The following is a 13,276-nucleotide window of genomic DNA, read 5'->3' as shown; positions in this document are numbered from 1 at the left end:
GCATGCCCACTTGCTGAAGCGCGCGCGTCATCACCCATTCGCCGCCCACGTGTCGCCTCCCCATTCGCTGAAGTCCGCGCGTCAGCCACAGCAAGCCCATCCGACGCGCGCGCGCGTCGCTCGGGAAGCGCGCCAGGCTGCTGTTCATTAATACGCACGCGCGCGCGTCCCTCGGTCACGGCGCCCGACGCGCGCGTGCCTTCTTCTGCCCCCAACTCCGACGCGCGCGCGCGTGCCTCGGCCACCGTACCAGACGCGCGCGCGCGTCCTTCCGCCATTGGCCCACGTGGAGAAGCTGCATCTCCCCTCCTCTTCTCCTTCCCAAGGCAAGCCGACGGCTCACGCCTCCGGCTCGGCTCCCCACGCTCCACAATAGAACTCTTTTCACAGGTCTTGGAGCGGCTCGTGACACGGCTTGAGTCGACAACTGCGTCCAAGCCACCTCCTATACCTACCTCTCCATTAATTCGTGCACCTCCAGATGTAGATCCGATTTTCACACCCGATACTACAAGCTTCTCGCGTTCCATGCCCACGGAACCAAAAGTTTTCTTGCCCCCTTCAACCGGATCTCGAAGTTTAATTCTCAAAGATTTCGAATTACCCGAGTTCGACATGTGAAGATTTTCTCCCCGAAGAAATAATCAAGACACAAAAAATTTTCTACCCTACCGCAAATAAAAAAAAAAAAAAAATTTTCAAGAGAAAAATAGCACAGGAAAAGACCTCGAGTTAAAAATACATACCCATAGATATTTCGTAGGAGTTGAAGTTTAACGCTTCGCACCGCAAAAGAAGTCTATTTATCTGGCCCTAGTATATTATTTAAAACCCTTAAATATATACCTGGCTGCCAAATAAATACAATAATCCCTTATTTAAATTAAGGAATTATTTCACCACCAACGGAAACAATTCAATAGACGACGCAATTAACTCTCGACACGACCCGGATATCTCTAGACAAGTCCCCATCTCGAATCGAGAGTTGGGGGGCTTAATGATATACCTAATTGGGCCGACCCAATGGGCCCCAATTCATTTAACAATTATGTCCAATACACGAAAGTATTCGGGCCCATTACACGAAAGCCCAAGCACCTTCAAAATAAGGCTTGGGCCCAACAAAATAAGCCCAACTCAATCAACGACATATAAATAGAAGTATTATTCATTTGTAAAGGTACGTTCTCATTTTTTATGGACAATTCACCTCGAGTTTTATTCTCTCTACTCTCTCTACGATCCGCACATCTGACTTGAGCGTCGGAGGGGTTTCCGCCGGATCAACCCCCGGCTTAGTTCACGTGTGCTCATTTTGTAGGGACCTCAGGAACATCGAATTGACTAGCTACTGATCAGCTTTGCTCTCCCAGCTCGTTTTCTATACCACCCTAGGTGAGCTATATTTTAGCATCATCAGAAATTTTTGTAGGATTTCTTGTATAGCGTCCAGTACATTGATGGATTAAGTCAAGAAAGGTTGACCATGGTTTACTGAGAGTTTGACCTTAGAAAGAATATTCCTAGGATAAGTATTGGTGGATAAAACAGAACATCAATGATTAATGAAGGACTAATTAGCAATATATTCAAACTTCAGTTAGGATTAAGTTTGTCAACTTGGGCCTTAATGGACTTTTTGAGGACTTGTGTGCTTTTGATTTGGATCTACTTTCGGCTCTTTTGAGCTTAGCCCATCAAATACATTCAAAACTTTTTAAAATTCTCTTAGTTTAAGAAAAAAAATATTTCAACTATATTAATTTAAGGGTAAATTACAATCACCCAGAGCGAAGGTTAAATTATGAAAAAATCTCTCATGTTAGGGTGATTACAACCAACTCTCTCCACCGTGAATTTTCTTACACGTCCACCATTTTAGTGTTAAATTCAACATAATTTTCTAGATTATGTGGAATGTTATCTAGTTCGTACTAATTTTGTGCAAAAAGATGCAGTTTCTGATGCACCGCAATATGATATTTACAAATCAAGAGATACATATGATGATCATCTTATTTCAAAATACGAAGTTCGAATGGAGTAAAATAGGTAGAAATTAAACTAGAGAATTCCACATAAACTAGAAGACTCCACTAAATTCGACACCACAAGAATCGACATGTAAGAAGATTCATAGTAGATGGGTGACTGTAATTACCCACATAGGAGGATTTTTTTGTAATTTGACCTTACCTCCGCGTGGCTGTAATTTACTAATTTACCCTTTCTTTATTAATATATTTTGAATTTATGTAGTTTTCCTTATGTAAAAAGTCGCTATTTTATGAACGCGCTTAAGAAACGGAGAAAAGACTACTGAATAAACAAATCAGATCATCATCGGAAAATATTTTAATAATCGGAGAGCATCGTTCAAACTTGCACAACTATGGATGATTTTTCAGTGTCTACCTGCAAACCACGCAATTTGCCTTCCTTTTCAAGTAACTCACACCCTATATGAACCAGTCAACTCCCCCCACCCAGTTGTTCATCGGCTTAAATATTTCAAAATCATAAATTAGGAATCTCGTTCAATTTTAGATTTACAAATCGAAGATCAAACAAAATCAAAAAGCAGCGAATTAGAATCTAGAGAGAGAGAGGAGAGAGGAGAGAGAAATAGTAATGGTCCTTCCTCTATTGAAGCTCGGAACCCTTGCCCTAAAAACTGTGAGCAAGCCCATTGCCGCTAGGCTCAAGCAACAGGCTGGGCTCCACCCCAAGTTCAGAAACATCATTGTCAGCGTCGCTCAGGTATTTTTACATCGCACTCGATTTTAATATGTGGTTCAAATTTTGGAATCGGTGAGTTTTTTGATGGGGTTTTTGAACTAGTATATTCCGTAATTGGAAGTTTTGTTGATTTGAAGTCATTTTACTTGTTGATTGATAAATTAGGTTATACACATCAATATTTTTAGGTCATTTGTTGGATATGGTTGGCTATGGGCTCCTTCGAAAAAAAGAAAAATAAATAGTAGATTGGGGAATTGGGATTGGAAATTTTCTTTCGAATTTCAGATTGTATCGTCGTTCGTTTTCAATTAATGGTATACACTGCATATTGTCCAGTATTCGACATGTATTTTGCACTAATGCCATATACTTAACTGGTTTATCGTATAATTATATTGGTTTAACCAGGCCAATCACCGGATAACAACAACGATGCAAAGGCGGTTATATGGTCATGCGACTGATGTTGCGATTCGACCTTTGGATGAAGAGAAAGCTGTTCAAGCTGCAGTCGATCTCATTGGGGAAGCTTTCGTCTTCTCGGTACTCTTTCTTTTCAGCTTCCACTTTTCTTCATTTCGTTTACTTGTTGCTTTATACAGTATAGTTTTTTTATTATTTTTTATTATTTATATATGTTGTTTAATTTTACCAGAACGAATGTTTAGTGATTCAACTATTCTTTGCATAGCTAATGATAACTCACTACAACTTGTCTATGGTAAAACGGGAGTTTGGCCATTTATTTTTTTGGTGGTGATGGTGATTATTTATGTATTTATTCATAATTCTCTAATGTTTTAGTGGGATGATATCCCTATAATTTGGAATTATCGAATGCAATTAAATGATTTCATTATCTTTGCTGAAGTGCGTTCTTTTTTTATTCGCATCGTTAAAGGTGTTTCACTTTCATATCGGGTATTCTGCAGATATGAGAGCCATGTTTGTTATAGCTGCTATGTCGAATAAGTAAATCAAGATTGTGTCACTCATTTTGTTGGTGCCTGCGAATTTAGACAACTCATGTCGTGGTCTATTATCTTCTTAGCAAGCAAAATATAAATGGAAAAAAAGTGAAGAAATTAAATAAAATCTCGACACTGCTCAAACAGATTTTTGAAAAGACCGAGATTCATGCATTGTAACTTAGTCAGCTAAACCCTTCTTATCTTGGTAGATTTATTGTTTATTTATCTAAATTCTAACAGTTCTACACTTGCGATTTGTTGTCCAAGTTTTTGCTAGGTCAATGTCTCAAATATTCCAATGTCTTGAGTACCTTTCTATGACTTTATGTTTAGCTATTTAAATATGAACTCGTGTGGTATAATACATAGTGTATCCTCGTTTTGATCATCGATTCCGAAAGGATTTTGCTATTTGCGATAGCTTTTTTAACCGATTCCAAAAAAAAAGAAGCACCAAATATGTGACTGATGTTTCAAATTACTTAATTAGGTGGCAGTAGCTGCACTGTTCTTTGAGGTGCAAAGAAATGCCCGTTCAGAAGCTAAAAAGGAGGAAATTCGGAAACAAGAAATGGAGGTAACGATAAAGTCCTATGAATTCGTAAAATGATCATGAATTTTGTTCTTTGTGAATGATTTTTTTGTAATTTTTGATTTATATAAATAATTAATAGGCAATGAGGGAACGAGACGATGAGCTGGCGAAAGAGGTGGAGCTTCTGAAGCAAAAAATGGCAGAGATTGAACAGATGGCCAAAGGACGCGGACTTGCTGGGGTTTTTAATTTCCGAAACACCGAAGAAATCAAGAAGGTGGGGTCAGCAGCTTGATCTGATTATGATACTATAACAAGTAATGCATCTAAATCTAATATTGGTTGATAATTGTTTTTGCTCGTCGTTTGGCTTGAATCTACACACAGGCCATTCTGACCGGCTTGATTTTTCGAAAAAAAAGAAAAAAAAGGGGATGACTTCATTTAACCGAATCAGGAATAATAATAATAATAATCATAGTAATAGTAATGTTTCTTTTTGGTGGCTTGAGCAAAATTGTAATGAGATTTGTCAGAAGTTCTTGAGCAGTTATGCAATATAATTCTCATTTGACCATTTCTGTAATGGCATATTATAATGTCTTAAAAGCATATAATAGAGCTCAGAACACGATTCTTTGTTGGTGTTGTTAGTGGGTTGTGCGCTTTATGCTTTTCTTGCCATGCTCATCCTCTCTTCTCTCTCTCTTTTTTTTTTTTTAAATAAATATTAAAATAAATTATGGTTATTAATTGATGGATGTAATACTACAATTTTATTTGCCATAAAAATATATAAAATAAATTTTATTTATAGTAAAACAAATCACGTAAGATATGTCTTTCTATCAACTATGAAATTTACTGGGTAGGAAATGCAACTTCGATAATAACATTTATGAAATATAGCAGAAGAAAATATGAAAAATAAAGAACTTGTGACAAAACTGAAATATAATAGTAAACAGTAATCGATTTCAGAAAAATAAAAAAACAGTTAGACCTCTATAAATAAATACAATTAAAATCAACCAAATTCTATTAATTTTTCGTGAAAATATTAATTTATCGAAATGTGTTTTTAGCATATTGTCCTTGAATCGAGATCCGAGAATTATATAATTTAAACAAAATTACGAAATTATTAATCTATTAATTTATCAATGTGCTACTTGCACTAAAAGGCAAAATCCCTCGCCCGCAGGGGCCCCATCCCTTGGCCCGACAATTATCAATGTGCTACTTAATTATGCAAAAAGTGAATGAAGTAAATGATGAAACGAGTCAACGGTAATTAATCATCAATAAACATGGCACTGTTTGCGCGGAGAATCAATCGCAAATCACAATTATTTTCCTTCACATTTACAGAAATTTTCTTTAAGAAAATAAAAAAACAAAAACAAAAAAAAATAAAAAATCACATAATAAAAAGAAAAGGAGAAAAACCCTTTACCTTACCATTGTCGACACAAAGTCTACCCCTCTCTGTGGCCAAATTGAACAGGTAACCAACCCCACATGCTGCTCCGTTTGGTTTTAGCTTTCGCAGATTTCGCTTTTCCTTTTCCGGTATAATTTATCGAATTTGTTGTTGTCGATGTGTTCTTTTCACTGTTGCTTTTGTGTCGTTCTCTCAATTTTGTGACTTCGCTTCAGCCTATTCTGAATCGCCTCCAATTTAGGGTTTGTAATTTTAAATTATGTGAACTCACTGCTCTTTGTCTGATTTTCTGCGTTGGATTACAAGGTGCTTGTTGCGATTTGTGACTTTTTCTTAAGTTTGGTGATTTTTTTTTTCTCTCTTGTACTTTCGCGATCTTAAAATGTAATCTGAATTTTATGTTCCTTTTGATAGAAGAGTTTATGGTTTCGACAAAATTTCAGTTGCATGTTCATCATATTCTTCTCTCTACTTTTTTGGGGGGTGGAGGTTGAGGATGTTGGTGTTTCTTCATGTTTGTAAGTTGTTTTAATGGGTGTTTTGCTTCTTACTAGCAGCCTCTTCTTGTGAACCGCGGGCCGATTTTTCTGCTATTACTTGGATGATGAAGGGTTCGAAGAGTGGGGCATGCAAATCAGCATCGCACCACCTCTACAAAGACAGAGCAAAGAATCGCGTCGATGATCTCCAGGGCATGTTCAGCGATCTTCAATCAGCCAGGAAAGAGAGCCGCACTATGGATGTATCTGTGCTCGAAGAGCAAGTTAACCAGATGCTTCGCGAATGGAAGTCTGAGCTAAATGAGCCCTCCCCAGCTTCTTCCCTCCAGCAGGTAAATCCTTTTATCACAAGAATGTTCAGATTCACTTTTTCTTGGTGAATTACTGAACCTGAACTATGTAATATGTACTCGGATCTGAACAGCTGAATCTGTTTGCTTACTGGCATGAGGGCAATGGGTTGGCTTTCTTAATATCTAGCTGACTCTGTTAATGTTAATTAACATTCAACGATTTTAATTAGTAATGTTTATAGCTTGCAAATTCCAGTATTCATGCCATTGTATATCTGCGGGATATCATGGTTTTGTCGTATAATTGGATGGATAATCATTGTATAGGGAGGGAGCCTGGGATTTTCATCCGAGATTCATCGGCTGCTGCATCTTTGTGACGAGGAAGACGATGCAACAAGTGCATTAGCTGCACCAAAACCAGATCCTGATGAGAAAAAGGTTGTGAATGGATCTACTTCGCAAGAGGTTAGTAATTTTGTTTTTATCCAGAGTGGAATGGATATCTATGAATTTTGACATCTAGAAATATTTTTTTCTGCAAGTCAATGACTCGTCTCTGTCTTTTTATTTGTTTGATGGTTGCCACATGGTATTTCTCATTTCAGGCTCTAGGTATTCACTGTGTCTAATTTACTTCTGTCTTTTCTGTGGTTAGATTGGATAGTGGTTTTTCACCATTGTATTTCTTTTATAAATTGTCTTTTAATCTTTATTAATAAGGTTCCAAGATTTTATCATTCCATAGACTTGTGTTCTTCTCCTGTTTCCAAATTCTTTGCTCTTTAAGTAATATTATTCTGGAACTTCTGTTTATGTTCCAGTGGCAAATTTTAGTGTCCACTGTCCACTATTGGTTCTGATCTACGAATCTGGAACCCTGAAGTATTAACCAATCTATTATAACTGCGGACTTAGCATTGGATTAAGTCACTTAAGAGGGGTATTTATGTAATTAAAGCACAACCACAAAAGTGGTTTCATAATTAAATTTCAGCTGTATTTTATCTTCCTTGTTGTGAATTGGGTCTTTCTTGCCGATTTATCTGTTCTGTTTGTGGCAGGCTTTTAATATGTCCAGCGGTCCTCAAGAACAAGGCTTTCATTTGGTTGATGAGTGCAAAATCTCTGGGATGGGAGTTAACAATATGGGAACAGATAATAATATGAGTCTACCAACACAGTTAGACTACCATTCGTATCATACCAACCAACCCTTCGAACAGCAGTATTATTTCGGGTTTGATGGAACTGAATTAGTCGGAGAGGATGGTTTGCCTCAGAGTACTGGCTATCAACATAATATCTCCCCTCCACCTTCTGCATTCTTAGGGCCAAAATGTGCCCTTTGGGATTGTCCCCGCCCAGCGTTAGGCTTAGACTGGTCACAAAAATCCGACGACTATTGTAGCATTTATCATGCTGGTCTTGCACCGAACGAAGGCTATCCTGGTAGCCCTCCAGTTGTACGTCCTGGAGGCATTGGCTTAAAGGATAATTTACTCTTTGCTGCTCTTGGAGCGAAGGCCCAAGGCAAAGATGTTGGTGTTCCTGAATGTGAAGGTGCCGCTACAGCAAAATCTCCTTGGAATGCACCTGGTAAGTAGTGTTGGTTATCCTCATCATTTTTTTAATTGTTTTTGTATGTTCATGCATGTATGATTGAGTTAACTTGAATCTTGAGCAGAGCTGTTTGATCTTACTGTACTGGACGGTGAGACGATCAGGGAGTGGCTCTTCTTCGACAAGCCTCGCAGAGCGTTCGAGAGTGGGAACAGAAAGCAAAGGTCGCTTCCGGACTATAATGGGAGAGGCTGGCACGAGTCGAGGAAGCAAGTGATGAATGAATTTGGAGGGTTGAAGAGATCCTATTACATGGATCCACAGCCTATGGAGAATTTCGAATGGCACCTTTATGAATACGAGATTAATCAATACAATGCGTGTGCGTTGTATAGGCTGGAAGTGAAGCGTGTTGATGGGAAGAAGACCCCGAAAGGGAAGTGCAACGATTCTGTTGCTGATTTGCAGAAGCAAATGGGGAGGCTTACTGCTGAGTTTCCCATCGAGAAACAGAAGAACGAAAAACAGAAGAGTGTTAAAGGAAGGGGCAAAAACAATTCAAAGGCCGCTAATAATGCATTAGCGGCAAATCCAGGTAAAGGGGTTGTTGTTGATAATACACCATGCGATTATCTTGTGGATGATGTCGGCGGATATTACCTAACGTGATCGAGCGGCTAATTGTGGAATAAGAGACTTTTAGTCCATGTGGTATATATATTATTATTATTATTATTATTATTATGTCATCATTTTTCGTATTCCTCGGGGGGTTTCTATAGTATTAGATCCAATGGGGATGGGTTTTGATAATTGATGAATCTAAGTGTTGTGCATAGCTTACTCGTACCATCTTCTTCTTCTCGGAATGTTTTTAACTGGTAGAAGACGACGGTGACAAATGCATTAACAACCTTTCTTGTTTTGGTGAATGTGAAGAAAGTGCACTTCTGGTGCCAATTTGCAGGTGGAATTTATTTGTTCTAAGGCTGACTATTTGTAATTATCTCTCACTGATTATGATGTAGATTGCGTATTTATAATTCAAACTTTCCGGTGAGTGTGGCCTCTTACCAACTTCTTTTTTGGGTATATTATCTCTGTATTTTTCACTGCATGATGATTTGTAATCTCATGTTATTTCTACTGATAATAACTGCTAAACATCAATTTAGTGTTGCACCAAACACCAACATGCACATCAAAAAGAATTATTTATTTATTTGACGAAAAATATTTTTTCTCTTCAGTTAACTGAAATTAACCTACTATAAAATAACAAGCCCAATAGAAAAATATTATAATGTTTGTTTTTGTTTTAAAAACATACGATTTATATTTCAGTAATCAAATTATTAGTAATCGAATCATATTTGAAGAAGAAGAAATGATTTTTTATTGTCATACCTGATATAAATTGGAGTTGTTCTAGATGCGATTTTCCTTTTAAACCCCTGTCACTGTGTTTGTAGCAGTGACTCATAAACCCTAGCTTCCATCACCGAGCTGTAGTAGCTATGGCGTTTGCGTCCTCCCGCTCTCTCCTCTTCCCTCTCTTTCCTTCTTCTTCTTCTTCGTCTTTTCCATTTAAACCATCTGCGATATCATTCCCCAAATTACCCCTCTGTCCTTCCAGTAATCCCCGCTCCCCCCTTTCGTCCGCTTCTTCCTCCCATAACCAATCGCCGTCACCGTTCACTTCCGAGCAAGCCGTTCTCGACGCTGTAGCCGATTCCGACGCTACTCAAAACTCTCTTCCGGCCGTCAGGACTTACGAAAACGACTTGGCCCGACTCACACTCGTTGGCAACGTCGATGTTCAGCAAGCCATTACCGCTGCCGCCGCAGACGGAGGGGAGGCCGCCGATGAGCATTTGTCTTCTGGTATCGCCGCCATGGTCGTGGAGACCATATTTCCTGGCTCCGCCGACGACCACAGCACCGTTTCCACCCGATTAGTAAGTCACCAGTTTCCGTTTACGTATATGGATTATCTATTTAGATATGGTTTAACTCGTGACACCAATAGGCTTCAATTCCTTGATATGTGAAACTCCAAGTCGATATTTCTATAAATTGTGGTGATTGCCGAAGTAGGAATTGATTTTCTTATTTTATCAGTTTTTACCTGCTAGGAAAGTTAAAGAGAAAGCTGTAAAGCTCAAGAAATCGCTGACGAAAGATATGTTACAAGGAACCATGTCAAAGAATATACTTGCCATGACCTTTAGACAAGTAGTTTTGCGCCAGCTTTGGAGTCTTGAACTGGCAATTTTTAGACCGGGAACTGAAAGAAATATGGATAATCTCGAAGATCCTAGAGAGGTAAGATCTATGTGGAGCTCTTTACGCCTTGCTGCATTTCGCTGCTTCTGTTTTGCCTCTTGTAATTTCATATTAAATGTTTCTGTTCTGCAGGTGATGTGTTACTTATTCCATTTCCTATCAGCAGGTACCTGCATTGTTAACCCTCAGCTCGTCAGATGGAAGAGTCCTTTCTGAAATTGCAGAGGTTGCTTGCTTTGCTGCCCTCGAGAACACTGGAAAACATTTTCTTCGTGATTCTATGGACATAGCATCTAACAGGTTCTTCAGTTGGCTTAAGAAGCCTAAACAGATTTCATCTGGAGATTCGTCTGTTTTTCTCTATGACTTCCTTGAGAATGAGGTACTTGCTAATGCCGAGATTCTGCTAGAGAAATTCAATTTGGAAAGAGGAAAAAACAAGTTCAAGGTTACAAAATTAAAGAAGAGTTGGTGGACGTCGCCTGCATTCTCGAAATTGGAGAAGATTGGTGGTCCTGAGTTTTGTGCTTGGATAAGTGAATGTGTACCTTCGTACATGTTGCAAATTGACGCTAATAAACTTAGTGATTTGAAGTTTGAAGGGTGGAAAAAATCGGAGGCGGATCGATTAGAAGTTGTTCTTACTCATTCACAAATGGTAAGTAGTGTCCCTTTGTGAGTTTAGTTGCTTACGTGAGTTATATGTGATTCATTTAGCTTGAATCGTTTGAGTGACTTGTGTTTGCAGTATATGAGTTTAGTTTTTTTTTTTACAGCACCGATGTTTTAGTGTAGATGCTAAAAAATTGACTGGCTTCGTCATAATCATTCAGATAATGCAATCATCATAACCAAAGAACTTTGCGAGGCTAAAAGTATGTTTCACTCATTTTATTTATGCCTGGATCCATCCATTATATACACTTTTCAGTTAACTTGAAATATATATTTATCAATCGGAGTGTTTCTACTTCACATGGGATTGTAAGTGTAATATAAGCTTTTAGGCTGGGACATGCATTCTTCTATTTGAAGTTTGAATTACACAGTCGGTGTAACACTCTGCTCTTATTGCTGTTTTCAGTTAATTTAGAAAGCAAGTCTGTGTCACACTCTGTAATTGCAATTATCTACAGGTTAGTTTGGCTGACATTCTAGATATGTACTACGAGGATGTCTTCACACTGCCTAATAAGAGACTTTCAGCTGCAACATCATCCGACTTGAAACTCAATAAGGTATCTTTTCATATTTCCTAAATGTGACACCACACTATACACAATCTGTTCTGTACTATGTACTATGTAGTAGTATCGCTTGCTATCTGCAGTATTTTATGAGCATATCATGTTAAATTGTAATTTTCTTTTCAGGGCAGTTCTTTCTTGAAGACTTTATCAGTTGTACTTGTCAGCGGAATTTTTCTAGTGACCGTTGGTGTTATGAGAAAACTTTATATGCCTCACCTGCCTCTCAGAAAAACTTATATTCAAGAAAACTCTCAAGAGACATTGTCTGATTTTAGATGTGTTGCGCTCGATTCTGTGGAATTCTCTGAGGTATGCGGTCTTAATGTTTCTTTATCTAGAAACAAGTCATAACATAGTGCTAATGTGACATTTTCCTTGTTGTTTCGGTGATCTATGAGTGGTTTTAAAGATTGTGCTTTTTCAATGTATGAGTCACGAGTGCTGTCTCTTGCAATGATAAAATTGTCTATTAATTCCTTATTTCAGCATAGACAATGCTTATTTAGAACGTGTTAACTCTCATATACTAGCTCTAAGAATAAACTGTATTTCTGGTCGGGAAGTTGAAAGGTCTACGAGCTCAAATCTAATTTAGAGTAAACAATTTGGTCTGGTTATGTTTAGTTCATAGTCGTTGTTCGCATAGGCTTTATGTAGCTTACGGAATCTTTTATTGTTAACCTTTTCTAGATCCCATCTGATCTTTGGTCAACATTTATTTAGTTGGAAACGTGCTGTGTCTCGATAATTGAAAGAATCAAGGATTCTTTTGGCTGGCCTGGAGAAATAAGCAAAAAAACTGGACGATGTGCATGGATTGGAGAACTGCCTAAATTTCTGAGAAAATTGGACGATAATGACTCCAACTTGCTTGACATTTCGTCCACTTCTATACCATTAGAAGCAAGTGAAGAAGAGATGAAAGCATTAGAAGATATTGCTAGCTATCAGGTACTCTTTTAAACTATTCTTGATTTTCTGTTTGTGAAAGCAAGTCCCAAAAAGATGATATTCTAGAGAACTGTTAAAAAAGATAAGTATTAATTACATTGAATAAAATTTTGCTTAATTTTATTTATAACATGTAACTAATATCCAATGTTCTTTTACTCTCGACTGTGCTGAGAAGGTGGTGGTGTCAAGTGATTGGAATATCATAGGGTTTCAACCTACTAATCGAGTTGCTGTCAATAACTGGGCAGCAAACCCATTATCCAAAGATTTGTACCGTGGAAAAAAACTCTCTCCTGGTATGTTCCATAGATTGACTACCCATTAATTTTCATAATCGAACGATTTGACTTTTGTTTAATGATGTTCGAAAACCTTTATGCAGGTTTATTAGAACCCGGTCTCAAGATCAGTTATCCGAGTGGTGTGGTGGTATTGGAGCTGCTGATGTCAACAAATCCCGACTCCAGCTTTGCAATGGTTAAGGCTGTTGATATTACTGGAAACAAGTCGTGAGCACTGGAGTTTTTCTGGTTGCTGAAAATGTTAGTAAACCCCGTTACCTTGCATATGTAGATTTTTATTTTCATTCTTTTTTCCTGTGGATAGAACACCCATTAGAGACACCCACGCAAGGTGGTCAACAAGTTCTCTTGTGTGGTCTTCCACACTTGTTTCATGATTTACCTGAATACTCTCTTATGATTCTTTTAGTGATTTACCTGAAATTTCTCACCT

General features: G+C 38.1%; 3 protein-coding genes across 6 annotated transcripts; all 3 read left to right on the top strand.

The window, feature by feature from the left end:
* Positions 1–2,302: 2,302 nt before the first annotated feature.
* Positions 2,303–4,904, top strand: LOC105969171 (Optic atrophy 3 protein (OPA3)). The gene is made up of 4 exons (XM_012993917.2): positions 2,303–2,763; positions 3,154–3,288; positions 4,207–4,293; positions 4,391–4,904. The coding sequence occupies exons 1-4, from the start codon at positions 2,635–2,637 to the stop codon at positions 4,544–4,546; spliced, it is 507 nt and encodes a 168-aa protein (XP_012849371.1). The 5' UTR covers positions 2,303–2,634; the 3' UTR covers positions 4,547–4,904.
* Positions 4,905–5,589: 685 nt separating this feature from the next.
* VOZ1 (vascular plant one zinc finger protein) lies at positions 5,590–9,131 on the top strand. Of its 4 annotated transcripts, none has more exons than XM_012993613.2 (5): positions 5,590–5,758; positions 6,253–6,527; positions 6,816–6,956; positions 7,553–8,087; positions 8,176–9,131. In XM_012993613.2, exons 2-5 carry the CDS (start codon positions 6,297–6,299, stop codon positions 8,718–8,720), a joined length of 1,452 nt encoding a protein of 483 aa, XP_012849067.2. In that variant the 5' UTR covers positions 5,590–5,758; positions 6,253–6,296; the 3' UTR covers positions 8,721–9,131. The 4 variants fall into 4 exon arrangements, with proteins under 4 accessions (XP_012849067.2, XP_088668055.1, XP_088668056.1 ...); XM_088811929.1 differs by having other exon boundaries at positions 5,711–5,823; XM_088811930.1 differs by lacking the exon at positions 5,590–5,758 and adding an exon at positions 5,802–5,937.
* Positions 9,132–9,379: 248 nt separating this feature from the next.
* Positions 9,380–13,273, top strand: LOC105968814 (deneddylase). Its single transcript, XM_012993487.2, has 8 exons — positions 9,380–10,009; positions 10,173–10,376; positions 10,504–10,995; positions 11,474–11,575; positions 11,711–11,896; positions 12,311–12,538; positions 12,717–12,837; positions 12,924–13,273. Exons 1-8 carry the CDS (start codon positions 9,569–9,571, stop codon positions 13,052–13,054), a joined length of 1,905 nt encoding a protein of 634 aa, XP_012848941.2. The 5' UTR covers positions 9,380–9,568; the 3' UTR covers positions 13,055–13,273.
* Positions 13,274–13,276: the final 3 nt, after the last annotated feature.

This window comes from Erythranthe guttata, chromosome 13, assembly GCF_056151865.1.
Source record: "Erythranthe guttata isolate IM_541 chromosome 13, IM_541, whole genome shotgun sequence".
NCBI lineage: Eukaryota > Viridiplantae > Streptophyta > Magnoliopsida > Lamiales > Phrymaceae > Erythranthe > Erythranthe guttata.
Note: the sequence above shows the minus strand (reverse complement) of the source record. Positions and strands in the feature narration are given on the sequence as shown.